This window comes from Labrus bergylta, chromosome 14 (genome assembly GCF_963930695.1).
Source record: "Labrus bergylta chromosome 14, fLabBer1.1, whole genome shotgun sequence".
NCBI classification, from domain to species: Eukaryota; Metazoa; Chordata; class Actinopteri; order Labriformes; family Labridae; genus Labrus; species Labrus bergylta.
The window spans coordinates 19,875,721-19,903,470 of record NC_089208.1 but is presented as its reverse complement, the minus strand read 5'-3'; the positions used below and the strand labels follow the sequence as shown (position 1 = coordinate 19,903,470).

Here is a 27,750-nt window from a genome sequence, read left to right as displayed (position 1 = left end):
CCTGATGGGTATCCATGTGTAATTTATCTTTTTTTGTTTATGAAACACATCCAATGGAATGCAGATTAAAATATAGAGGAATGTGAATTTTATTTACAAATGAAATGGAGAACTGTCTGTTAAAGCCCTTTATATGGTAGTTCCCCTGATTAATGACAGCCCACACAAAATAAATGGAAACACAACTGTTAAAAACAAAACAGTTTTAATTGTAACACATGTCTTTCTGAAACTCAACAAAGGCCATTCTTTTTTCTCAAGCAAACAAATCCATGCTCAAAAAATGCATTTCAAAAGCAAATAATACACTTTACAAAGGCAGTCATGGCATTCACATAGGTCATGGTTAAGTAGACTGATGGATATTTTTGTTGGCATGTTGTAAAATGAATCCCAAAATGGGAAGATAGAAGCAGAGTTAAGAAAACATTTATTTGAAGTAGTCTGTTTCTTAATGGTCAAAAAATGTCCTAAAACTAGAGCTGAACATTTTACTGCATCAAGAACAACAGCTGTGATCACTGTTCGTATGGCATTTATAAGTCAAAGGTCCATCCTGATCTCTCTCACACACACACACACCCTCATACACACAGACACAAACAAACAATAAATAGTGATAAAGTCTAGATCTGAGCACAAGTCAGCTTGAATCATTAAGGAAAAAGTCACATCCACAGCATCTATCAAAAAGGAGCAGAGGCATCTCACCTCAAACAAATCTCTCTTCAGTTAAGTGACTAGTTAAAAGAACTGTAAGGGTTAATGTAAAAAATAGTTCACAAAAATGTACTAAATATCTATAAGTAAACAAAATAACAGTGCCTTTTATTTCCACTTCTACGTGAAAACAAACAAGTTCCAGCATCATTTGATTCAGTGACAGCAGTTCACGCTGAGAATGTTAACGCACATTTTTGTTAGACAGACATGTTTGAATTAACTTCTGAATTTTGAGTCCTCAAAAGTAAAACAGGCTTACAAATAAAACCTCCTTTCGCTGCTGTCTTTTAAAACATATTTAAAACAATATGAGGAGGTGGTATCTGGTCAGTGTTTTAGTCAGCAGTTGACCAAAATGAAGATAAAATGAATTCTTGAGAGATTATCCACCCTTATTTTCCCCAAATGTTTTTTTCATTAGATATGTAGTCTTTTTTTTGATAATTTATAAAATACAGGCAAATTACATTATAAAATTCTAAATTCAGATGGGCATTTGCTTGGGCTAAAGATCAATTGAAAATACATATTTCTAGGAAGTAATCTGGTTCTATTTGCTTTACTTATATAAGGACTTTTTTTTTCTTCAGTGCAAACTGAACTGTACTGAACTACAGGTGAAACAACACTATGATATTAGACAATGTTTCTATTTCTTTGATTCCAGTACTGCTCAATCATTGAAATACTAATGACATAATACATTTCCTTTGTAAGGCACTGAGCATTACAATATTCTGGACATCAGTTAGAGAGATCAACTGTTTCCAGAGGGAGTTTGGCTATCAGTCTGGTTTAAAACCAGATGATCAACCCACATCTATTGCTAACAAGTCATGATGAAAATCCAGGAAGGGTCCTCTTGTGCCTTTTGTTCTAAGCAGCTGTGTTGATGTTCCTCCAGGAGCAAAAAGAAAGTGTCACGGCCCATCATCTTGAACCTACACCGGTCTAAAACAGAGAAGATCAGGTGTGCCTTACCACAGAGAGTAAGAAACATTTTGAGAAAATACAAAGAATAAACGTGTTGTTACCTTTCCTCACCGTGGTCCTCTTCAACCCAGGCCACAATCTTTCCTTCCCAGCCTGGAATGATTGCTCCATCCTGGAATACCTGAACAAACACAAAGAAGGACTTTAATCATCATGTATGACTATTACCGGTAAGTTATTTTCTTCAATGTCTTCTATGTAGGAATGCCTCTTGAATAGAACAAAGATGATGGACTTCGTAGTCACAGTCCAGCACAAATCAGGTTAATGCCTAAAGCTGGGAATATCCAGGGAACAGTAACGAGAAGTGTCACATCTTTTTTACACTATTGTACCAGCAATCAATCAATCCTTATTTTTATAGCACCAATTAACAACAAATATTATCTCGAGACACTTTACAAAAAGCAGGTAAAAGATCATAATCTTTATTTATTATTACAAAAGAGCTTGTAAAAGAGCCGGCTGCATGTTGGTGCATTGGTTAGCACAGTTGCCTGCTGTGGTCACAGCAAGAAGGTTCCTGGCTCAAATCCCTGTCGGACAGGGAGGAGTTTGCATGTTCCCACCCGTGCAAGTGTGGGTTTTCTCCTGGTACTCCGGCTTCCTCCCACAGTCCAAAGACAAGCTCGTTAGGTCAACTGGTGACTCTAAATTGTCCGTAGGTGTGAATGTAAACGAATGTGTGGTTGTCTGTCTCTATAGACTGTTTAATCGGACTCTTTAACAACATCACCACCTCATGCTACACACTGTGTGTGTTTTGTTAATAACAAGTTACTGTGTAATTTTACATTTACATTATTGTATTTTTTTATTTTATTTAAATGATGTAAATATGTTTGATCTGTTTTTTAACTTCTATCTTTATTTTTTATAAGTATATTCCCGTCCCCTGTTTTTCTGGAGCTGCTGTAATGCACAAATTTCCCCCACAGGGATCAATAAAGTTTATCTTTATCTTTATCTTTATCTTTATCTTTATATGTCAGCCCTGTGATTGACTGGTGAACAGTCCAGGGGAGTACCCTGCCTCTCGCCCAATGACAGCTGGGATCAACTCCAGCTCCTCCCCGACCCCCAACAGGAAAAGAGGTATAGATAATGGAATGGAGTAAATTACTCATTGCTATATTACAAAGTCCCAATTTTAATCCATCATGAGTGCAGCACTTGGCAACATTAAGCAGAATCACAGCACTTTCTCACCTCTTCTTTCACAGTGCCAAACTCAGGGTCCAGGGCCTTGAAGTGGTACCTGTAGTTCCCCTCTTGATCCACAGCTGCCTTAACATCCTTGAGAGTCACCTCACCAAGCCTGTAAAGTGTGTACAGAAAGGCTTTTATCATGTTCTGTATATCTTATAATCTCTGTACATTTTAGTGTTAGGTTGATAACCAATGCAGTCTGCAAAAGTAAAATATTACAGTGTCCAGATACAGAACACTACACACACGTACCTCTTCGGTATATTGATCATGGAAGGTGTTGAGGATTTTCCAGTAAAATAAAGAATTTTAGTGGACACAGAGGGGACACTGCTGGAGTTACAGACCTCTGTATGACCAAGAAAAAACAGTTAGCAGGAGAAAAATAACCTTGTATGAAAAGATTGCATGTTAATTTGGTGGATGTGTGTTAGAGTAACTTACTTGTACCAGGCCAGGCATCAGAGTCCGGGAGCTGATTTTTGCGTCTTGGAGATTTCCCTCTTCCCTGCAGAAATACAAAAAACTGTTCACATATTTTCCAAAAAAATACCATACATGAGAAGTTTTTTTGTAAAATAAAATCTGCCAATTATATTCCCCTTTTCACAATTAAATCTCTTTCATGGCCTTCACACTTATTTACACAGCAACATTCTAGGAACCTTTCTGCAATCCTTGTTTATCACAGTCTGATAGATGACGATATGTGCCTCTGAGAACACGTTAATGTCTTTGTAATTCCAGCAAAGCCAGCGGTTAGTGATGAACAACTTCAAGACAAGACTTCCTTTTTATGTGCAGGAATGTAAACGCCGTCATTTCATTGCCCATGACATCCCGGAGTAGGGCCTGTTCATCTGTTGAGTCTAACTTCAACAGTAAAGTACGTTATACAGCAGCTTCACCCTGATTCATTCCAGCAGTATGAGCCAGGAGGGGGAGAAAACGATTTTCTCGTGATTTACTTGCGATTAACGGTAATTAAGTTATGTTAAAATTACATTATGAAGCAGATTTGTAAAAGGGTCAGGTCTGTCCTCAACGGAAGAAGAGAACAACTCTTCAAATGTTTTTTTGTTAAAGGGAGGTTGGAACGATCATTTTTCATGTTTTTCAGGAAGTTGGAAAATCTAAACGCCGATTGGCTCTAATTAGACCCAGTGTCAAGCAGATTTGTGGCTGAAGTTGAATTGATTGATCTACAATTGATTGTCAGCAGTTTTATCTTTATATGTGTTTATAGGGACCAATAAATTCTTGTTAGATTACTGCTGATGGGAGCTGGAATGTTAAAACGTTGCACCTTGTTTTTGCCGTACACACATTAATGCTGAAAATCATGACCCTTCGTGAACAGATTCTACAATTCTATGTAGAATCTGTACAGAGAGATTAACACAACAGTTACACAGAAACCTCAACATCACATGACAACACAGTGCTTTGGTTTTTAACCCACAAAAACACACCATTTAAGAGGCTATTTTTATGTTCACTTTGAAATAAAATAACTTTCTTTTTTTTCTTTTAGAAAAATTGCTTTGTGAGACTGATTGTTGTACCCTGTGTGTATGCAGAACATGCAGCCTGTCGATTAGTGATACTATGCCCTGCTCCAGGGTGTCCAGTGTATGGTGCTGTGGGTCGTGGTCTCTGAAGTTGTTCCTCAAACTCCTGAGAGCATCCCTGAGCAGCTGAACCTCCTCTGCCTGCTGACAGGGCACAAACACAAAAAATATTTTTAGTATCAACAGCTAAGTGCATGCTTAAAGTACACAAGTAACTTTTTGTGTATGTTGAGCATGTTCTGCCCCATGCAATGTGCTACACATGCTGTACTTTTCAAAGTAACGTCTCGGTAATCTACTACTTGTGCTGGTCTTATAACCAGCATTTCTTTACAAACATACTGTGGGTTCTTGTGTCTTATCAATAGCCCACATACTGCACACAATAGAATGCAAGAGCATAGCTGTGTGATTTGTTAAAAGCAAGACATGCAGAACTGATTGAGCAGCCTCATTTAAAGAAAAAATACTCACATCTGACATGGAGGGAGCTGGGTTTCCACAGTTAGAATATCCGTTGTTTTCAGTGCCTGTGGGAATCTGAAAAGAGCGACAAAAAAAGAGAAAGGGTCAGCACAGAAATGTTCATATGGATTTCGGACTTCCTCATTCAGACTGAACCTTAAACTCAGCTTTGCAATCAATATGTTAACCAGTAAGAGGCCGTTAAGAAAAAGTTGACCAGAAGCATGCTCTTTTTATGCTCCAACTCTCTTTGCAAATTACTCTACCAAACAAACACTAATACAAACTTCAAGATAAATGAACCTTAAAACAAAAACATTCTTTACCCTAGATTTTTTTAAGTGACCAGTTTTTAGAATACGTGAGCAAATAAATAAATGAATTACTTTAAGTAATACGCCTGAATCAGTCAGTTTGATTATTAATTTGCTGATGGAAGCTGAAGTTAAAAACTGCAAAGCAACACTGATGACAAAAAACCACAAAGGTGAGTCCATGATTAACCTTTGTATGAGATTCTGATACAGCACTGAACAGGATGGACCTTTTTGAGTTCACAGTAGCTTGTTTAATTTCCCTTTACAATCCCAAAACTGGTTATCCATACCTGCGTTTTTTTGCTTTCTTCAAGCTTTTGTTTGAGCTGCTGCAGCTGTCTGTCCTTCTGCCCGACCTCCTTCTGCACTCAGCAGTCAGACAGAAAAGACAAGTTGAGTTTATTTTGTTCAAACTCAGTTAACAGATGATGTGTAATATAAAATTGGATGGGGGGGGGGGGGGGGGGGCTCACCTTACATTCACCCCAGAGCCTGTTACATTCATCCAGCTTCCACTGTAGCTCTGCCTATAACACAGGTTTAACAAGACATAGGGTTTTGAAGATTTAACATTTACTTAAATAAAGATGCGATTGTATGTAAGACTATTTCATACTTTCAGGTTGTTGAGTTCATCCTTTGTCATGCTGCCTCTGAGCAGCTCTTGCTTCATTTGCAGTATCATTGTCTCCTGTGAGCACAGCCTCTGCTGCTGAGCGTCCTGAACAATCAAAGAAAATACAGAAAGTCACCACATTAGCAAGAAATAAAACAACTGCAACTATATGAGATAATAAATTGCAGATACGTCTTTGTCTCACCTTGATTGCCTGCAGGTTTCTCATCTCCTGCCTACAGCGCAACAGTTCCCTCTAAAGCAAACAGCAAACAACCCATTCTGAACGAAATATTTATCTCAGTGTGTGTCCCACATGTTTATTCTCTCAAAAAACAAGACAAGTGATTCTATTGTCCTGACCATGAAAGAAAAAGAACACAACTGTTTAAAAGGAGAACAAATCATTTACCTTCAGCTCCTGAGCCTCCTCCATACTCTGGTCTAAACGACTGCGAATGACTACCTGGAGAGAGAAAGAAAGACGGGATGTGTGTGAGGACAACAATAGACTGAGAAAGAAGGGAAACTGATACCCGTGTCACCCTGTGTACACACAATTGGCTTACACACACACACACACACTTACATTAACCACAGTTAAAAAGGGAAATGTGATCTGTGTTCATATGGAATAGCTTAAACCGACAAAGAGAGTGACACAGAAAAAAAGAGAGAAGAGAGAGGACAAAAGAATTCAAAAAAGAAAAGGATGACGGAATAAAAATAAAAAGGAGAGGCGATCTCTACCAGTTGCTGCTCAGCGCTGCCTTGGTCCAAACTCAAAGACTCGTCCTGTTCATCCTCGGGCAGCGAACCATGTAGTAGCAGCGCCTGGAAACCAGAGTAGGACATGTGACACCAGCGTGTACTTGGACTATAAGTCAGTGTGTTTGGAAAGCTGTGACTAGTTAAAGCTGTAGTAGTTCTAGCTAGGTTGTCTTGCGCATTACATATAACAAGGCAGAGCTCTCAAATAGCTACTCTTAACACCTACCCTGATGGTTTTTTGATGTCAAACAAAGAAAAGTCTATGCTAAATGTTTGCTTCCTCAAGGCTTTACGATGCATTGCCTGCTGTACTTCTTGAAGCATGACAATAGGCTAATGAACAGACCTGAATGTTCTGAATTCTGCTGTGCTATTTCTTTTTGCCTTTTTGTTTTAACATGTGTGTGTTTATTGCTTTGTCATGCATTGCATAGTTCAGGCTATTTTCTCTTTTATGAAAGATAAAAAAAAGAGATGTTTTAAAAAGAAAGCTCAATAAATATGTTAAAAAATGTCACATATCCAAACAGATCCCACTCTGGCAGGAAGTCAACATTAGTCTCTATTTTGCTTTCTCAAACATTCTTATAAAGACAGACCTGAAAAACACACAGCAGGGGAATGCTTTAACTAAAAATACTTTTATTGCTACAAAATTCCATTTCATGCAAGAAGACGATCACATGAGAGGATTTCATAGGACTGTAGTAAAGACACAAAACACATGATGGAGGTTTTTCATGTATCATTTTGATCATGATTCTGATGTTTTTGTCAGCTGATATTATGTGCACATGCTCAAAATGCTTCATGGTCAAATCAACCATGATGTGGTTTGAGCATGTGCAAAGATTGTTTCCAATGCATTTTGCAGCAATCACTTTTTATTCATTTTTTCACCCTCTATTTTACGTTCCACTGATTCTCTGACCTTTAAAAGTGTTTTTAAACACAAATTAAGAAACTTGGTTTTTTTTATTACCAGTGATACATCCTATTGCTTCAAAGTAAGAAGACATTCAGGTTAAAGAAAGGACAATACTATGCATTGTTACCTGCAAAGCTGACACCATTTTACGTGTCTCCTGCACCTCCTTCTCCAAGTTTTCACTGACAGGATCATCCCACGCTGTTTCCACTACAGCATAACATGACTCAGCTACATGCACACAGATGTACACAGACATAACACAGTGTTACACAGGTTCAACCATATATCAAACAAGCTTTATTCATCAAACTGTGTGCAGTTCTTTGTCTCACCAATGGACTCCTGTTGTTGGTGGTCCTCCTGCTGTCCCTCTGAGTGGCTGCTGGGTGGAGCTCTTGGAGATGACAGAGGACTAACAGAGCTGAGGCTGAAGAAGGAAAAAACAATGAATAATGAGTTTACTTCAAAGACGCATGGGGTCGTTTGCATAGCCACTGTGTACATTTTTGTTCATTCAATTCTTTTCTTTTTTTTGTGCTTTGGCCTTTATTTGGATAGGACAGCTGTAGAGTGACGAAATTACGGTATGGAAAAGTATCGAGGTATCAAAATGCTTTAAAAAGCTTTTAAAGATCTACAGACCTTCAGTTATACTTTTAACCAAAAGCTTCTGTAAGCAAAAGAGAAAGAGAGCACTGTCTTCTCACAAATACGTCACACAAATATGTTGGCAACGTTTCAGTACTGAAACACTGCCAACATAACAAAACGGTATCAATATTGTTTGATATTTACTTGTCTCATATTTAAGTTTAAAATGCTTGTATGGTGACAACCCTTCAGTGCATTTAAACATTGATCAGTAAAAAAAAAAAAAAAGAAAAAAAAAGAAATACAATAAGTAATTTAAATATAGTACAATATCTTCCTGCTACTACGTACTATTTCTCACTATTTTCACTGGGCTGTGTTACATAATATTGTGCACGCCAGGTGCTCTTTACATTCTTAAAGAGACACAGAAAAGACACATATTTTCTACGATACTAAATTGTAAAGAGGGGTCCTTGATATTTGCAAACCATGATGCCTTTGTCTATTAAAGCACTTGGAAGAGCACACTGCATACAGATTCAATACTTACTAGACCATCTATTTTCTTGTTACATGTTATACTAAAGAAGCATTCAATCTCACATAGTAGCCAAGAAAGCAACAAACACACAACCAAAATGCCTTAAAGAGCCTGGTCTTACCACTTAACCTGCGTCCCCCCCATCACGGGCTACATGCGGAATATCGTGCATAAAACATTGAACAAGTCTATGTTCCACTCTCCATGTGGAATCTGCATCTCTACATCCTCATGATGATCTCTTTTCTTCCAAAGCAGACACGCCCCTTGCCCCCCAGCTAGCTAGCATGGCAACCAAAGCAGCAAACACATCCAGGCATTTCTCACAAAATGAAAATTACATTATGTGATAGCAACATCAGGTCTATTTATCTCTGCAGGATGTCGTTCTTTCCATTCAAAATCCATGCATACACCTTTCACTTATATACATTGGTAATAAGACCAAAGTCATACGGTCGCACATGTGCACACACGCACACACACAAGTGAACCAAAAATTAGCTTTACTGTTTCAAAAGCTTGGTGTTAGAAGATAAGTTGAATGATAAAAAACTGCCTGCTGGCAAAGAGACAAATATAAATAAAGACAAAGAGGACTTTGTTTTCTCCAAACACTAAATTGTCTGATGTTAAAATACAGTGTGCTGTGCAAAATACTTTTTTTTGCAACATGGTGCACTCATTCTGAGTTTGATTACAAAATGATGCCACTTGTCCTTGGGCCAGCAATCTGCAACAACGTTTTTGATGAATTTAGGCCACGAAAGCCAACTTTCATTTGTTCAGCCTTTTATCTCACTACTGCTTTTTTTAAAACACAACCGCATATCATGATTTGGCTCATATGGAATGTGTTAAGAGTGAATCCTGCCTACATTAATGGAGAGTTTATAAATACTAATAAAATAAACCTCATCCATGTCTGAGTTTCTATTTGAGTGCACTCAAAAAGTACTTAGATGTACCTAAGATGTTTTCACTTAACCAAACAAACACTTTGCTTTATTTTTTTAAATTTAAGGGCATAGAAAGGGACACGAAAAGTGATAATGTGTGCATGTATGCTGCTTTTTCTAATCCTCTAGGGCAATAAGCTGAAAGTGTACAATTTTCTAATTATTAAAAAAACGTGAGTGTACCTGTTAGGCTGAAGATTGTCAGGCTCATCCGGAGCTCCTTTCTCATACTGCTTCACCAGAGCACGAACACACACACTCTTTTCCATATCAAACCCCATGCCACTGAAAAAATGACAAATAAAATAGAGACTAGTCATAAATAAGAAACGGACATGCTATTTTGGTAACAAATATATAGACAAAAGTTCTGTGTCAGCTGCAAGAGATATGACTTGTTTGTCCACCAGAGGACAGCAAGACCTCAGATGAAACTAACAAAAGACTGCTGTGGAAGAGATCGCTCTGCCTGAAGAGAGTAACAATGATTTGAGGTTTAGTGTCTGTGTTTCGGATTACTGTGGTTAACATACCTGTTCATACGTGTTGCACGTGCAGGATGTGAGGCATCATGTCGTGCTGATGCCAGGGCTGCGGCTGCACCTTGTGCTAATGCAACAGTGGAGAGTGGATTGTGATTGTAAGAGCCTCTTGTTAAAGCCCTCCCACTTCCAGAGGCAGCTCTGTGATTGGCAGAGGGTTTGAAGTGGGCAGCCAGCGCCAGAATTACCCTCATTACACATTTCAAATTACCATCCACAATGTCTGCAAACAGAAAGGGGATCTGGTGTGAAACAAGGTTGTCATGCAAATAATGGCTGTTTTTCTGATTAGTAAGATATGTCATATGCAAAATGAGAATAATGATATTGTATTGTAAACATGAGAGTTTTTAATTCTTAAAGCTCTGGCTTCTGACAAATCTTCTGAGTCTTCTAAGTATAGAATCATCGACAAAACAGATTTTTTTTGGTAATTTACCTCTTGCAGTAATGTGTGGCATGCGTATATGTCTGGAGGAAATGAACTGCAAGACTTGCTCCACATTCTTCCGGCTTTCTTCTTTGTTCTGGGGAGTGAGGTAAACTCCCTGCAGGATTTCCCCAGCTGAAAGATTTGAAAGACAGAAAATTAACAATTATAAAAAACGAAGGAGCCCACTAGTTTGGCATTTCCTTCAGCACTGGTTTAGCCATACTCCAGCAAAGTTACGTTACAAATTGTAACCATTAATTATGTTATCATTTTTAAATTGTTGCTATGTCTTTTTCCTCATGTCAAGTGAGCATACAGGCAACTGAAAGAGTGTTACAGATATAAATAAAAACATATCACTGCATTTATCATACACTCAACAAATTCTAGTAGTTGTAAGTATTCCTAACTGATTTGTTAAAAAGAATGGTAAAACAACTTAATCTCCAAGAAAAACAAATACCCCATTGGGCTATCAACTAATACTGCAGCATGCGTGTAATCATGCAGCATAAAAATGAGTGAACATAACCATCTGCTTACTGCAATAATGGAAAGTTAATTTCCATCCAAAAGTATGAAGGGGTAAAATAATTTGCAGTGTTGAATTTAATGGTAAGATTTATTTTGAAAAAAGAATATGAATACAAAAAAAAGTGTTTCTGTTTTGACATTAAAATGTTCAGTTTGTGGTTACAATAAATTCTTAGTCTGAAAAACCACAGACTGTCATACTATGACCAGTCTAATGTAAAATTGTATCTTGAGGGAGCAGGTATTTGAACACGACTTAATGTGCACATGGGGATGGAAATAGCAATCCATATGAAATTTCACATCTTGCATTATCTGTGCACACCAGCGATGACTGGTCTTCATAAAGACAAGCAAACACTGTGAAGCTGTACAGTAAATTTTACTTTTTGATTTAAAAAAAAGAACTTTGAAGGGATGCATCTCAGGAAGAACTCACATTATTAGTGAGCATGTATATTTGGGTTTAATGGAGGGCCAAATGTGAATGTACAAACCGAATGTTTTAACCATACATGCGCATGTAAATAGGCTAATTCATTTATCTGCCTACAACCTCCCTTTACCACATCATGTGAGTCATCTGAGTGTGTGTGGATGTGGAAGTGGGTAATTACCAACTATCTCTATGAGTTGTGTGAGCACAACCCCATCCTGTAGGTCACCCCTGAGGTCTGTGATCAACTTCAGGCCTGGTTTCCTCTTCAGCTGGGAGTTCACCCAGGAAACATACGCTGCCAGCTGCTGCTGCAATCCGTTAGTCAGACACACACAAATCCATCACACCACCACAGAGACACACACACACACACACACACACACACACACACACACACACACACACACACACACACACACACACAAATTAGAGAAAGGGGGCCAAATTAGACTGGCATGACAAATGAGAGCCTTTGTTTATTATGTTGAGACAGAAGAGAGGGGGGCAGGGGCCAGTCCATTGTCCCACCTCCAGATCAATTTTGCTTTTGTTGTGAAGACCTATAACACAATTTGATGTTCTGTCCAGAGTAACAAGGTTTGGGGATGCCTCCACTATTTTTCACACGGTTACTCCACGTTTAGTCACGTGACAGCCCGTTGCCCCGGGATACCTTACAAAAACGTACCTCGTTGTGAAGCAAAGAGGAAAAACTCCTCTTACTGTTGACCTGATGGCGACATATGCTTTGGTTATGCGGACTTAAGAGTCAAAATAAAAACACTTGGGTAATTTTACTCCAGACAACCATTAAACTAAGCGTTTAATAGCGAAACAATTGAGTCACAATAAATCATTGTTTTGTCCTGACAACACATTTGCGTCAACACTAATTGGACAAACTGCGTTAATTTGTTTGATCCAGCCTAAGTTGTGTCTTTATTGTTTCGAACCACTACATCGTTAGCATATCTGTGGTAATTTATTGCTAACCCAATTTGATAACACATTGTATCGAAAGGTAAACGTTACCTCGTTAAAGCCCCCGTGAAGAACCTCATCCAGCAAACTTCCTCTCGAAAGTGAGGCGATCATCTTTTTATTCGAAAACCCATTTAAGCTCGGTAGCTCTGTTACTTCCACACGACGTCCCCGGTAGAACAGGCAGACACCCCCCCCCCGTTACTAACTAACCCTGAAACTCCAGCAAACGTCAACAAACAGAGACAATGAGGGGTCGGAGGAAACGGCTACCGTTACTCTGGCTGGAGACCGGTTGTCAAGTTACTGCACATAAGAGACCTCCGGTTGACGGTTTACGACTTCCGGAGTGTCAATGTGCTTCAACAATAAGGCCGCCATGAGCTTTTGTTTACCAAAATATTGCTTTTATTAATATTAATATTTTTACTTTCTTTAGCCCACTTATTTGATGTGAAAAAAAACAGCGCACTATTTACTTTCTGTCCCATTTTTTTTTTTATTATAAAGTCCCTGATGTCTGGTATTGGTTGAACAAAAACTTGACATTAGCACTCTCAATTAGTATGTGGCCAAAGATACTCGATGTTAGCTCTCCATGTTTTGGTGATTGCATCCCAGTTATTTACTACGATTTGTCAAAAAATAATAATAATAATAATAATAAACTCATTAGCCAAAATATTTGCCATAAACTCTCTTATTTTCAGTCAATAATTTTCTGACATAGCTACAAAACAAAAAAAAACTCATTTATCAACAATGTTTGACATAAGCTAACTGCTTTTCTGTCATTACTTTTCTCCCTTTAATCAAAACTATTCAAAATATGATTTGTTTTCTGTTTTTTTTGTGATTTGTCAAAAAACTGTTGACACTATTGAATTGATTTTTTTTTACCTACCTGCTAAGCTGTCTGTTTAATTAATTAATTTATTTATATCATTAGTCAAAATTATTTGCAATAAGTGCTCTAAATTTGTGTCAGTAATATTTGATACTAACTCTCATTTTGTGCCTGCCAGTAGTCAAAAATACTTTACAATATTGCCTCTAATTTGTGTGATTTTCAGAATTAAAAAAAGCAATATAAGCAATATGAGGGAATATAAGCATGCAAAACATATTGTTGTTGAAAGATTTCCAGCAATTCTCAAAATGTTATTGTATTTATTCTCAAAATCTTTTGTTTAAAATGTTCATTTTGTCTTATTTAACAAAAAAACAAGATTGACCTGAAATGTGTGAATTTGTTACAATACAATAATATTTATGCATGGAAGCATAATCCAATTTTCAAAATGCTTCCTGTTAAATGGTTTATTTGTTGGTCACTGATGTCCATTGTGATCAGAGTGACTATACAGTTCATAATATTACATGAAAAAATAATGGATTAAAGTCAATGAAATTTACTTGCAAGCATTGGATTACAAAAGGGTAAAGTCTTGAACTGCATTTGATGTATTTTCTGAGTTATTGCTGGTATTTCTTCAGTCTATAAAACCACATTATTAATTCTTTCTTAATAATTGTGCTAACATTTGTGAGCTTGGCAAGTTGTCCAGTCTTCACTGGATATTTATATTGTTATGTCTACAAGGTCAGACACCATTTGCGCGCTACTGTTGAGCATAATATAATTTACCGTCTTCATACAGATCCTTAAAAGAAACCAGATATGTCTAGAGTTTACTAACATGTCAATGCTTGTAGTAGAAGAAACCGTAGTGTGAGCATGGTACAACTCCTGCATATTATTCACATGTGGTTGTTTAACCTGTCTAAATTTCTTAACCTGAATTTTCCTCAATAAACACTATCATGTGTTAACTTGTTTCTGCTCCACTTTGTCAAATGACTTGTCCGTTTTGGATAGTGAGTTTTTAACAAAATAAACATAAAAAGAGGCTATGGATTTCATTGATGTTGGTCTTGTTTGTCCAGCAGTTCAAAAAGGTTATAATCCTTAACAACTTGCACAAACTGATATCACATAGTAAGAAAACTCATGTGACAATTGTTCAGTCTCTCATTCTGCAACTATTATGCAATTGATTACGATTGTTTTTTTACAAATATACATTCATGTCTGTAAACAAATGCAGTACTTAATTCATCATTTGTTTATTAATCACAGTTTATAGATAATATAATTATTGCATCAGGTTGGCCACAACATATGTCTCTCTTCAGCCAACAAACAACTGACTAACATGACCTTAAGCGTCCAGCTAGCTTTCTCAGTAGGCACAGAACAGGAAAAGAAGGTGCAATTGTATGGCTGACTGTCTGAGCATTGGGGGTTTATAGGACCAGCGATGCTTAAGTTGCTCAGAGCTGGAATAGGATCTTGACACTCTTTTTCATTCTTGCTTGAACAATGGGATTGCAAGGACTGAGCAGCAAGTGGTGTTTCCATGGCGCCAAGATTATGGATGTTACCTGGGAAAATTACAATACAGAAATATTAAAATAACTTGGTGTAAAGATTACAGGAATCATTGACAAAACAAATGAGAAGCTGCTTTTCTAGCTAAGGGGGTGGGGGGAGGGGGGAGATTAAATCAACTTGTCAATTAATTAATCAAGAAAAATGTCATTGGCATTATTTCTAAAAACTAAAGGGGGAATTTGCCGCTAGGAAGATAGACTTGTCATAAACCTAGACTGAATAGGAAGTAAAAAGGTGAGATTTCTTAAAAATTGGTGCTACATCCAGATAACTTACAGAAAAGTGCCTATGTCATTCCCTTCTGTTCTCAGTCTACACTGAGGGGAATAAACGTAGTGAAACATATAATATCTGTATGAATATGTTGCGCAACTGGTTGAAAATCGGCAAATTTCCCCTTTAATTAATTGTATAAGTCATTTTCATACAGTCAGAAATTCACTACTTCCGGTTCAGTTAACAGTAAATCACCAATTTGCAAAGTGGCCTGATCCAGTAAGTTGAGGTAGGGTAGGTAGATGTTGATGGGTCCAGGAGGAGAAATTTTTTTTTTTCCACCTTCCACCTGGCGAACAGAACACCTTTTTTGTGATTCCTCTTTGCTTCACAAGCCTCTCCTTTGATCATCATAGTTTTAGAATGCACACTACCTGTCCTTTGATCATCATAGTTTTAGAATGCACACTACCTGTCCTTTGATCATCATAGTTTTAGAATGCACACTACCTGTCCTTTGATCATCATAGTAGATCATCATAGTTTTAGAATGCACACTACCCAGGACTCACCCATTTACTTTACTGACATTTTCAACATACCGTTCTACAGAGTACAGACACATTGCCTTTGCATGCAGCACTGTGAAAGGTCATGTCACAGTGGGCTAGTGGCGCAATGGATAATGCGTCTGACTACAGATCAGAAGATTCTAGGTTCGACTCCTGGCTAGCTTGTTGAGAGTTTTAACAAGTGTAAATCAGTTCTTCCTCGTACTTCTCCACAACCGAAAAGAATCAACTGACACAGTTATGCTGTATTCCAACATGTCCCTGTGGATTCTTGACAGCTATCCTAAAACCTCCTCTTGCAACTCCACATTTTGTAAAATGTTTTCCCGGAAGTGCATACAGCATTGCTGGATAAAATGTGCATGGAACTTGACTGATTTTGAGGAAGGGCTTCAGATACAAAGGCATTTGAGATTCAGTGCTGAAAACATTCTACAACAAGAAGCTGTTCTTTCGGTTCTAGGTTGAACTCCTGGCTAGCTCGTTGAGAGTTTTAACAAGTGTAAATCAGTTCTTCCTCGTACTTCTCCACAACCGAAAATAGTCAACTGACACAGTTACGCTGCATTCCAACATGTCCCTGTGGATTCTTGACAGCTATCTTGAAACCTCCTCTTGCAACTCCACATTTTGTGAAAACAAATGTTTTCCCGGAAGTGCATACAGCATTGCTGGATAAACTGTGCATGGAACTTGACTGACTTTGAGGGCTTCAGATACAAAGGCATTTGAGATTCAGTGCTGAAAACATTCTACAACAAGAAGCTGTTCTTTCAGGCATTTGTGTGGCTGTGATAGTATAGTGGTTAGTACTCTGCGTTGTGGCTGCAGAGTTCAAATCCGGGTCATGGCACAAATGGCAAACAGAATACCTTGTTTGTGATTCCTCTTTGCTTCACCAGCCTCTCCTTTGATCATCATAGTTTTAGAATGCACACTACCTGTCCTTTGATCATCATAGGACAGTCATGTCACAACGCGTCTGACGACAGATCAGAAGATTCTAGGTTTGACTCCTGGATAAGGCGTCTGACTACGGATCAGAAGATTCTAGGTTCGACTCCTGGCTAGCTCGTTGAGAGTTTTAACCAGTGTAAATCAGTTCTTCCTCGTACTTTTCCACAACCGAAAAGAATCAACTGACACAGTTATGCTGCATTCCAACATGTCCCTGTGGATTCTTGACAGCTATCCTGAAACCTCCTCTTGCAAGTCCACATTTTGTGAAAACAAATGTTTTCCCAGAAGTGCATACAGCATTGCTGGATAAAATGTGAGTGGAACTTGGCTGACTTTGAGGAAGGGCTTCAGATACAAAGGCATTTGAGATTCAGTGCTGAAAACATTCTACAACAAGAAGCTGTTCTTTCGGTTCTAGGTTCAACTCCTGGCTAGCTCGTTGAGAGTTTTAACAAGTGTAAATCAGTTCTTCCTCATACTTCTCCACAACCGAAAATAGTCAACTGACACAGTTACCCTGCATTCCAACATGTCCCTGTGGATTCTTGACAGCTATCTTGAAACCTCCTCTTGCAACTCCACATTTTGTGAAAACAAATGTTTTCCCGGAAGTGCATACAGCATTGCTGGATAAACTGTGCATGGAACTTGACTGACTTTGAGGGCTTCAGAAACAAATGCATTTGAGATTCAGTGCTGAAAACATTCTACAACAAGAAGCTGTTCTTTCAGTAACCCCGGTTCGAATCCGGGTCATGGCACAAATGGCAAACAGAATACCTTGTTTGTGATTCCTCTTTGCTTCACCAGCCTCTCCTTTGATCATCATAGTTTTAGAATGCACACTACCTGTCCTTTGATCATCATAGTTTTAGAATGCACACTACCTAGGACTCACCCATTTACTTTACTGACATTTTCAACATACCGTTCTACAGAGTACAGACACATTGCCTTTGCATGCAGCACTGTGAAAGATCATGTCACAGTGGGCTAGTGGCGCAATGGAAAATGCATCTGACTACAGATCGGAAGATTCTAGGTTCGACTCCTGGCTAGCTCTTTGAGAGTTTTAACAAGTGTAAATCAGTTCTTCCTCATACTTCTCCACAACCGAAAATAGTCAACTGACACAGTTACGCTGCATTCCAACATGTCCCCTGTGGAAAACAAATGTTTTCCCGGAAGTGCATACAGCATTGCTGGATAAACTGTGCATGGAACTTGACTGACTTTGAGGGCTTCATATACAAAGGCATTTGAGATTCAGTGCTGAAAACATTCTACAACAAGAAGCTGTTCTTTCAGACATTTGTGTGGCTGTGATAGTATAGTGGTTAGTACTCTGCGTTGTGGCCACAGTAACCCTGGTTCGAATCCGGGTCATGGCACAAATGGCAAACAAAATACCTTGTTTGAGATTCCTCTTGGCTTCACCAGCCTCCCCTTTGATCATCATAGTTTTAGAATGCACACTACCTGTCCTTTGATCATCATAGTAGATCATCATAGTTTTAGAATGCACACTACCCAGGACTCACCCATTTACTTTAAAGACATTTTCAACATACCGTTATACAGAGTACAGACACATTGCCTTTGCATGCAGCACTGTGAAAGATCATGTCACAGTGGGCTAGTGGCGCAATGGATAACGTGTCTGACTACGGATCAGAAGATTCTAGGTTCGACTCCTGGCTAGCTCGTTGAGAGTTTTAACCAGTGTAAATCAGTTCTTCCTCGTACTTCTCCACAACCGAAAAGAATCAACTGACACAGATACGCTGCATTCCAACATGTCCCTGTGGATTCTTGACAGCTATCCTGAAACCTCCTCTTGCAAGTCCACATTTCGTGAAAACAAATGTTTTCCCAGAAGTGCATACAGCATTGCTGGATAAAATGTGCGTGGAACTTGACTGACTTTGAGGAAGGGCTTCAGATACAAAGGCATTTGAGAGTCAGTGCTGAAAACATTCTACAACAAGAAGCTGTTCTTTCAGGCATTTGTGTGGCTGTGATAGTATAGTGGTTAGTACTCTGCGTTGTGGCCACAGTAACCCCGGTTCGAATCCGGGTCATGGCACAAATGGCAAACAGAATACCTTGTTTGAGATTCCTCTTGGCTTCACCAGCCTCCCCTTTGATCATCATAGTTTTAGAATGCACACTTCCTGTCCTTTGATCATCATAGTTTTAGAATGCACACTACCTGTCCTTTGATCATCATAGTAGATCGTTCTACAGAGTACAGACGCATTGCCTTTGCATGCAGCACTGTGAAAGCTCATGTCACAACGCGTCTGACTATGGATCAGAAGATTCTAGGTTCGACTCCTGGATAATGCGTCTGACTACGGATCAGAAGATTCTAGGTTCGACTCCTGGCTAGCTCGTTGAGAGTTTTAACCAGTGTAAATCAGTTCTTCCTCGTACTTCTCCACAACCGAAAAGAATCAACTGACACAGTTATGCTGCATTCCAACATGTCCCTGTGGATTCTTGACAGCTATCCTGAAACCTCCTCTTGCAAGTCCACATTTTTTGAAAACAAATGTTTTCCCAGAAGTGCATACAGCATTGCTGGATAAAATGTGCGTGGAACTTGACTGACTTTGAGGAAGGGCTTCAGATACAAAGGCATTTGAGATTCAGTGCTGAAAACATTCTACAACAAGAAGCTGTTCTTTCGGTTCTAGGTTCAACTCCTGGCTAGCTCGTTGAGAGTTTTAACAAGTGTAAATCAGTTCTTCCTCATACTTCTCCACAACCGAAAATAGTCAACTGACACAGTTACGCTGCATTCCAACATGTCCCTGTGGACTCTTGACAGCTATCCTGAAACCTCCTCTTGCAACTCCACATTTTGTGAAAACAAATGTTTTCCTGGAAGTGCATACAGCATTGCTGGATAAACTGTGCATGGAACTTGACTGACTTTGAGGGCTTCAGATACAAAGGCATTTGAGATTCAGTGCTGAAAACATTCTACAACAAGTAGCTGTTCTTTTAGGCATCTGTGTGGCTGTGATAGTATAGTGGTTAGTACTCTGCGTTGTGGCCGCAGTAACCCCGGTTCGAATCCGGGTCATGGCACAAATGGCAAACAGAATACCTTGTTTGAGATTCCTCTTGGCTTCACCAGCCTCCCCTTTGATCATCATAGTTTTAGAATGCACACTACCTGTCCTTTGATCATCATAGTTTTAGAATGCACACTACCTGTCCTTTGATCATCATAGTAGATTATCATAGTTTTAGAATGCACACTACCCAGGACTCACCCATTTACTTTACTGACATTTTCAACATACCGTTCTACAGAGTACAGACACATTGCCTTTGCATGCAGCACTGTGAAAGATCATGTCACAGTGGGCTAGTGGCGCAATGGATAACGCGTCTGACTACGGATCAGAAGATTCTAGGTTCGACTCCTGGCTAGCTCGTTGAGAGTTTTAACCAGTGTAAATCAGTTCTTCCTCGTACTTCTCCACAACCGAAAAGAATCAACTGACACAGTTACGCTGCATTCCAACATGTCCCTGTGTATTCTTGACAGCTATCCTGAAACCTCCTCTTGCAAGTCCACATTTCGTGAAAACAAATGTTTTCCCGGAAGGGAAACTACCCAGGACTCACCCATTGCTGGATAAAATGTGCATGGAACTTGACTGACTTTGAGGAAGGTCTTCAGATACAAATGCATTTGAGATTCAGTGCTGAAAACATTCTACAACAAGAAGCTGTTCTTTCAGGCATTTGTGTGGCTGTGATAGTTTAGTGGTTAGTACTCTGCGTTGTGGCTGCAGTAATCCCGGTTTGAATCCGGGTCATGGCACAAATGGCAAACAGAATACCTTGTTTGAGATTCCTCTTGGCTTCACCAGCCTCCCCTTTGATCATCATAGTTTTAGAATGCACACTTCCTGTCCTTTGATCATCATAGTTTTAGAATGCACACTACCTGTCCTTTGATCATCATAGTAGATCGTTCTACAGAGTACAGACACATTGCCTTTGCATGCAGCACTGTGAAAGCTCATGTCACAACGCGTCTGACTACGGATCAGAAGATTCTAGGTTCGACTCCTGGATAATGCGTCTGACTACGGATCAGAAGATTCTAGGTTCGACTCCTGGCTAGCTCGATGAGAGTTTTAACCAGTGTAAATCAGTTCTTCCTCGTACTTCTCCACAACCGAAAAGAATCAACTGACACAGTTATGCTGCATTCCAACATGTCCCTGTGGATTCTTGACAGCTATCCTGAAACCTCCTCTTGCAAGTCCACATTTTGTGAAAACAAATGTTTTCCCAGAAGTGCATACAGCATTGCTGGATAAAATGTGCGTGGAACTTGACTGACTTTGAGGAAGGGCTTCAGATACAAAGGCATTTGAGATTCAGTGCTGAAAACATTCTACAACAAGAAGCTGTTCTTTCGGTTCTAGGTTCAACTCCTGGCTAGCTCGTTGAGAGTTTTAACAAGTGTAAATCAGTTCTTCCTCATACTTCTCCACAACCGAAAATAGTCAACTGACACAGTTACGCTGCATTCCAACATGTCCCTGTGGATTCTTGACAGCTATCCTGAAACCTCCTCTTGCAATTCCACATTTTGTGAAAACAAATGTTTTCCCGGAAGTGCATACAGCATTGCTGGATAAACTGTGCATGGAACTTGACTGACTTTGAGGGCTTCATATACAAAGGCATTTGAGATTCAGTGCTGAAAACATTCTACAACAAGAAGCTGTTCTTTCAGACATTTGTGTGGCTGTGATAGTATAGTGGTTAGTACTCTGCGTTGTGGCCGCAGTAACTCCGGGTCATGGCACAAATGGCAAACAGAATACCTTGTTTGAGATTCCTCTTGGCTTCACCAGCCTCCCCTTTGATCATCATAGTTTTAGAATGCACACTACCTGTCCTTTGATCATCATAGTAGATCATCATAGTTTTAGAATGCACACTACCCAGGACTCACCCATTTACTTTACTGACATTTTCAACATACCGTTCTACAGAGTACAGACACATTGCCTTTGCATGCAGCACTGTGAAAGATCATGTCACAGTGGGCTAGTGGCGCAATGGATAACGCGTCTGACTACGGATCAGAAGATTCTAGGTTCGACTCCTGGCTAGCTCGTTGAGAATTTTAACCAGTGTAAATCAGTTCTTCCTCGTACTTCTCCACAACCGAAAATAATCAACTGACACAGTTACGCTGCATTCCAACATGTCCCTGTGGATTCTTGACAGCTATCCTGAAACCTCCTCTTGCAAGTCCACATTTTTTGAAAACAAATGTTTTCCCAGAAGTGCATACAGCATTGCTGGATAAAATGTGCGTGGAACTTGACTGACTTTGAGGAAGGGCTTCAGATACAAAGGCATTTGAGATTCAGTGCTGAAAACATTCTACAACAAGAAGCTGTTCTTTCGGTTCTAGGTTCAACTCCTGGCTAGCTCGTTGAGAGTTTTAACAAGTGTAAATCAGTTCTTCCTCATACTTCTCCACAACCGAAAATAGTCAACTGACACAGTTACGCTGCATTCCAACATGTCCCTGTGGACTCTTGACAGCTATCCTGAAACCTCCTCTTGCAACTCCACATTTTGTGAAAACAAATGTTTTCCCGGAAGTGCATACAGCATTGCTGGATAAACTGTGCATGGAACTTGACTGACTTTGAGGGCTTCAGATACAAAGGCATTTGAGATTCAGTGCTGAAAACATTCTACAACAAGAAGCTGTTCTTTCAGTAACCCCGGTTCGAATCCGGGTCATGGCACAAATGGCAAACAGAATACCTTGTTTGTGATTCCTCTTTGCTTCACCAGCCTCTCCTTTGATCATCATAGTTTTAGAATGCACACTACCTGTCCTTTGATCATCATAGTTTTAGAATGCACACTACCTAGGACTCACCCATTTACTTTACTGACATTTTCAACATACCGTTCTACAGAGTACAGACACATTGCCTTTGCATGCAGCACTGTGAAAGATCATGTCACAGTGGGCTAGTGGCGCAATGGAAAATGCATCTGACTACAGATCGGAAGATTCTAGGTTCGACTCCTGGCTAGCTCTTTGAGAGTTTTAACAAGTGTAAATCAGTTCTTCCTCATACTTCTCCACAACCGAAAATAGTCAACTGACACAGTTACGCTGCATTCCAACATGTCCCCTGTGGAAAACAAATGTTTTCCCGGAAGTGCATACAGCATTGCTGGATAAACTGTGCATGGAACTTGACTGACTTTGAGGGCTTCATATACAAAGGCATTTGAGATTCAGTGCTGAAAACATTCTACAACAAGAAGCTGTTCTTTCAGACATTTGTGTTGCTGTGATAGTATAGTGGTTAGTACTCTGCGTTGTGGCCACAGTAACCCTGGTTCGAATCCGGGTCATGGCACAAATGGCAAACAAAATACCTTGTTTGAGATTCCTCTTGGCTTCACCAGCCTCCCCTTTGATCATCATAGTTTTAGAATGCACACTACCTGTCCTTTGATCATCATAGTAGATCATCATAGTTTTAGAATGCACACTACCCAGGACTCACCCATTTACTTTAAAGACATTTTCAACATACCGTTCTACAGAGTACAGACACATTGCCTTTGCATGCAGCACTGTGAAAGGTCATGTCACAGTGGGCTAGTGGCGCAATGGATAACGTGTCTGACTACGGATCAGAAGATTCTAGGTTCGACTCCTGGCTAGCTCGTTGAGAGTTTTAACCAGTGTAAATCAGTTCTTCCTCGTACTTCTCCACAACCGAAAAGAATCAACTGACACAGATACGCTGCATTCCAACATGTCCCTGTGGATTCTTGACAGCTATCCTGAAACCTCCTCTTGCAAGTCCACATTTCGTGAAAACAAATGTTTTCCCAGAAGTGCATACAGCATTGCTGGATAAAATGTGCGTGGAACTTGACTGACTTTGAGGAAGGGCTTCAGATACAAAGGCATTTGAGAGTCAGTGCTGAAAACATTCTACAACAAGAAGCTGTTCTTTCAGGCATTTGTGTGGCTGTGATAGTATAGTGGTTAGTACTCTGCGTTGTGGCCACAGTAACCCCGGTTCGAATCCGGGTCATGGCACAAATGGCAAACAGAATACCTTGTTTGAGATTCCTCTTGGCTTCACCAGCCTCCCCTTTGATCATCATAGTTTTAGAATGCACACTTCCTGTCCTTTGATCATCATAGTTTTAGAATGCACACTACCTGTCCTTTGATCATCATAGTCGATCGTTCTACAGAGTACAGACGCATTGCCTTTGCATGCAGCACTGTGAAAGCTCATGTCACAACGCGTCTGACTATGGATCAGAAGATTCTAGGTTCGACTCCTGGATAATGCGTCTGACTACGGATCAGAAGATTCTAGGTTCGACTCCTGGCTAGCTCGTTGAGAGTTTTAACCAGTGTAAATCAGTTCTTCCTCGTACTTCTCCACAACCGAAAAGAATCAACTGACACAGTTATGCTGCATTCCAACATGTCCCTGTGGATTCTTGACAGCTATCCTGAAACCTCCTCTTGCAAGTCCACATTTTTTGAAAACAAATGTTTTCCCAGAAGTGCATACAGCATTGCTGGATAAAATGTGCGTGGAACTTGACTGACTTTGAGGAAGGGCTTCAGATACAAAGGCATTTGAGATTCAGTGCTGAAAACATTCTACAACAAGAAGCTGTTCTTTCGGTTCTAGGTTCAACTCCTGGCTAGCTCGTTGAGAGTTTTAACAAGTGTAAATCAGTTCTTCCTCATACTTCTCCACAACCGAAAATAGTCAACTGACACAGTTACGCTGCATTCCAACATGTCCCTGTGGACTCTTGACAGCTATCCTGAAACCTCCTCTTGCAACTCCACATTTTGTGAAAACAAATGTTTTCCTGGAAGTGCATACAGCATTGCTGGATAAACTGTGCATGGAACTTGACTGACTTTGAGGGCTTCAGATACAAAGGCATTTGAGATTCAGTGCTGAAAACATTCTACAACAAGTAGCTGTTCTTTTAGGCATCTGTGTGGCTGTGATAGTATAGTGGTTAGTACTCTGCGTTGTGGCCGCAGTAACCCCGGTTCGAATCCGGGTCATGGCACAAATGGCAAACAGAATACCTTGTTTGAGATTCCTCTTGGCTTCACCAGCCTCCCCTTTGATCATCATAGTTTTAGAATGCACACTACCTGTCCTTTGATCATCATAGTTTTAGAATGCACACTACCTGTCCTTTGATCATCATAGTAGATTATCATAGTTTTAGAATGCACACTACCCAGGACTCACCCATTTACTTTACTGACATTTTCAACATACCGTTCTACAGAGTACAGACACATTGCCTTTGCATGCAGCACTGTGAAAGATCATGTCACAGTGGGCTAGTGGCGCAATGGATAACGCGTCTGACTACAGATCAGAAGATTCTAGGTTCGACTCCTGGCTAGCTCGTTGAGAGTTTTAACCAGTGTAAATCAGTTCTTCCTCGTACTTCTCCACAACCGAAAAGAATCAACTGACACAGTTACGCTGCATTCCAACATGTCCCTGTGTATTCTTGACAGCTATCCTGAAACCTCCTCTTGCAAGTCCACATTTCGTGAAAACAAATGTTTTCCCGGAAGGGAAACTACCCAGGACTCACCCATTGCTGGATAAAATGTGCATGGAACTTGACTGACTTTGAGGAAGGTCTTCAGATACAAATGCATTTGAGATTCAGTGCTGAAAACATTCTACAACAAGAAGCTGTTCTTTCAGGCATTTGTGTGGCTGTGATAGTTTAGTGGTTAGTACTCTGCGTTGTGGCTGCAGTAATCCCGGTTTGAATCCGGGTCATGGCACAAATGGCAAACAGAATACCTTGTTTGAGATTCCTCTTGGCTTCACCAGCCTCCCCTTTGATCATCATAGTTTTAGAATGCACACTTCCTGTCCTTTGATCATCATAGTTTTAGAATGCACACTACCTGTCCTTTGATCATCATAGTAGATCGTTCTACAGAGTACAGACACATTGCCTTTGCATGCAGCACTGTGAAAGCTCATGTCACAACGCGTCTGACTACGGATCAGAAGATTCTAGGTTCGACTCCTGGATAATGCGTCTGACTACGGATCAGAAGATTCTAGGTTCGACTCCTGGCTAGCTCGTTGAGAGTTTTAACCAGTGTAAATCAGTTCTTCCTCGTACTTCTCCACAACCGAAAAGAATCAACTGACACAGTTATGCTGCATTCCAACATGTCCCTGTGGATTCTTGACAGCTATCCTGAAACCTCCTCTTGCAAGTCCACATTTTGTGAAAACAAATGTTTTCCCAGAAGTGCATACAGCATTGCTGGATAAAATGTGCGTGGAACTTGACTGACTTTGAGGAAGGGCTTCAGATACAAAGGCATTTGAGATTCAGTGCTGAAAACATTCTACAACAAGAAGCTGTTCTTTCGGTTCTAGGTTCAACTCCTGGCTAGCTCGTTGAGAGTTTTAACAAGTGTAAATCAGTTCTTCCTCATACTTCTCCACAACCGAAAATAGTCAACTGACACAGTTACGCTGCATTCCAACATGTCCCTGTGGATTCTTGACAGCTATCCTGAAACCTCCTCTTGCAATTCCACATTTTGTGAAAACAAATGTTTTCCCGGAAGTGCATACAGCATTGCTGGATAAACTGTGCATGGAACTTGACTGACTTTGAGGGCTTCATATACAAAGGCATTTGAGATTCAGTGCTGAAAACATTCTACAACAAGAAGCTGTTCTTTCAGACATTTGTGTGGCTGTGATAGTATAGTGGTTAGTACTCTGCGTTGTGGCCGCAGTAACTCCGGGTCATGGCACAAATGGCAAACAGAATACCTTGTTTGAGATTCCTCTTGGCTTCACCAGCCTCCCCTTTGATCATCATAGTTTTAGAATGCACACTACCTGTCCTTTGATCATCATAGTAGATCATCATAGTTTTAGAATGCACACTACCCAGGACTCACCCATTTACTTTACTGACATTTTCAACATACCGTTCTACAGAGTACAGACACATTGCCTTTGCATGCAGCACTGTGAAAGATCATGTCACAGTGGGCTAGTGGCGCAATGGATAACGCGTCTGACTACGGATCAGAAGATTCTAGGTTCGACTCCTGGCTAGCTCGTTGAGAATTTTAACCAGTGTAAATCAGTTCTTCCTCGTACTTCTCCACAACCGAAAATAATCAACTGACACAGTTACGCTGCATTCCAACATGTCCCTGTGGATTCTTGACAGCTATCCTGAAACCTCCTCTTGCAAGTCCACATTTTTTGAAAACAAATGTTTTCCCAGAAGTGCATACAGCATTGCTGGATAAAATGTGCGTGGAACTTGACTGACTTTGAGGAAGGGCTTCAGATACAAAGGCATTTGAGATTCAGTGCTGAAAACATTCTACAACAAGAAGCTGTTCTTTCGGTTCTAGGTTCAACTCCTGGCTAGCTCGTTGAGAGTTTTAACAAGTGTAAATCAGTTCTTCCTCATACTTCTCCACAACCGAAAATAGTCAACTGACACAGTTACGCTGCATTCCAACATGTCCCTGTGGACTCTTGACAGCTATCCTGAAACCTCCTCTTGCAACTCCACATTTTGTGAAAACAAATGTTTTCCCGGAAGTGCATACAGCATTGCTGGATAAACTGTGCATGGAACTTGACTGACTTTGAGGGCTTCAGATACAAAGGCATTTGAGATTCAGTGCTGAAAACATTCTACAACAAGAAGCTGTTCTTTTAGGCATTTGTGTGGCTGTGATAGTATAGTGGTTAGTACTCTGCGTTGTGGCCGCAGTAACCCCGGTTCGAATCCGGGTCATGGCACAAATGGCAATCAGAATACCTTGTTTGAGATTC

The 27,750-nt window shown here is 39.9% G+C and overlaps 1 protein-coding gene and 13 non-coding genes across 16 annotated transcripts; 13 read left to right on the top strand and 1 right to left on the bottom strand.

Annotated features, from left to right (window-relative positions):
- Window positions 1-188: 188 nt before the first annotated feature.
- Window positions 189-12,914, bottom strand: LOC109983530 (dixin). Of its 3 annotated transcripts, none has more exons than XM_020633270.3 (20): window positions 12,671-12,914; window positions 11,817-11,946; window positions 10,672-10,797; window positions 10,224-10,455; window positions 9,874-9,975; window positions 7,929-8,023; window positions 7,721-7,824; window positions 6,645-6,728; window positions 6,307-6,360; window positions 6,100-6,150; window positions 5,895-5,999; window positions 5,752-5,805; window positions 5,569-5,640; window positions 4,971-5,036; window positions 4,491-4,640; window positions 3,370-3,433; window positions 3,178-3,274; window positions 2,926-3,034; window positions 1,758-1,837; window positions 189-1,674 (listed from the first exon to the last, which is right to left on the bottom strand). In XM_020633270.3, the coding sequence occupies exons 1-20, from the start codon at window positions 12,731-12,733 to the stop codon at window positions 1,665-1,667; spliced, it is 1,848 nt and encodes a 615-aa protein (XP_020488926.2). In that variant the 5' UTR covers window positions 12,734-12,914; the 3' UTR covers window positions 189-1,664. The 3 variants fall into 3 exon arrangements, with proteins under 3 accessions (XP_020488926.2, XP_020488927.2, XP_020488928.2); XM_020633271.3 differs by having other exon boundaries at window positions 4,491-4,637; XM_020633272.3 differs by having other exon boundaries at window positions 11,817-11,943.
- Window positions 12,915-18,141: 5,227 nt separating this feature from the next.
- On the top strand, window positions 18,142-18,213 carry trnah-gug (transfer RNA histidin (anticodon GUG)). The gene has a single exon. It is a non-coding gene; the product is annotated as a tRNA-His (tRNA).
- Window positions 18,214-18,455: 242 nt separating this feature from the next.
- trnar-acg (transfer RNA arginine (anticodon ACG)) lies at window positions 18,456-18,528 on the top strand. The gene has a single exon. It is a non-coding gene; the product is annotated as a tRNA-Arg (tRNA).
- Window positions 18,529-18,836: 308 nt separating this feature from the next.
- trnah-gug (transfer RNA histidin (anticodon GUG)) lies at window positions 18,837-18,908 on the top strand. The gene has a single exon. It is a non-coding gene; the product is annotated as a tRNA-His (tRNA).
- A 938-nt stretch (window positions 18,909-19,846) lies between these two features.
- On the top strand, window positions 19,847-19,918 carry trnah-gug (transfer RNA histidin (anticodon GUG)). The gene has a single exon. It is a non-coding gene; the product is annotated as a tRNA-His (tRNA).
- Window positions 19,919-20,198: 280 nt separating this feature from the next.
- On the top strand, window positions 20,199-20,271 carry trnar-acg (transfer RNA arginine (anticodon ACG)). Its single transcript has one exon. It is a non-coding gene; the product is annotated as a tRNA-Arg (tRNA).
- Window positions 20,272-21,904: 1,633 nt separating this feature from the next.
- Window positions 21,905-21,977, top strand: trnar-acg (transfer RNA arginine (anticodon ACG)). The gene has a single exon. It is a non-coding gene; the product is annotated as a tRNA-Arg (tRNA).
- Window positions 21,978-23,181: 1,204 nt separating this feature from the next.
- On the top strand, window positions 23,182-23,253 carry trnah-gug (transfer RNA histidin (anticodon GUG)). Its single transcript has one exon. It is a non-coding gene; the product is annotated as a tRNA-His (tRNA).
- A 242-nt stretch (window positions 23,254-23,495) lies between these two features.
- trnar-acg (transfer RNA arginine (anticodon ACG)) lies at window positions 23,496-23,568 on the top strand. The gene has a single exon. It is a non-coding gene; the product is annotated as a tRNA-Arg (tRNA).
- Window positions 23,569-23,876: 308 nt separating this feature from the next.
- Window positions 23,877-23,948, top strand: trnah-gug (transfer RNA histidin (anticodon GUG)). The gene has a single exon. It is a non-coding gene; the product is annotated as a tRNA-His (tRNA).
- Window positions 23,949-24,886: 938 nt separating this feature from the next.
- Window positions 24,887-24,958, top strand: trnah-gug (transfer RNA histidin (anticodon GUG)). The gene has a single exon. It is a non-coding gene; the product is annotated as a tRNA-His (tRNA).
- Window positions 24,959-25,238: 280 nt separating this feature from the next.
- On the top strand, window positions 25,239-25,311 carry trnac-aca (transfer RNA cysteine (anticodon ACA)). Its single transcript has one exon. It is a non-coding gene; the product is annotated as a tRNA-Cys (tRNA).
- Window positions 25,312-26,944: 1,633 nt separating this feature from the next.
- Window positions 26,945-27,017, top strand: trnar-acg (transfer RNA arginine (anticodon ACG)). The gene has a single exon. It is a non-coding gene; the product is annotated as a tRNA-Arg (tRNA).
- A 628-nt stretch (window positions 27,018-27,645) lies between these two features.
- Window positions 27,646-27,717, top strand: trnah-gug (transfer RNA histidin (anticodon GUG)). The gene has a single exon. It is a non-coding gene; the product is annotated as a tRNA-His (tRNA).
- Window positions 27,718-27,750: the final 33 nt, after the last annotated feature.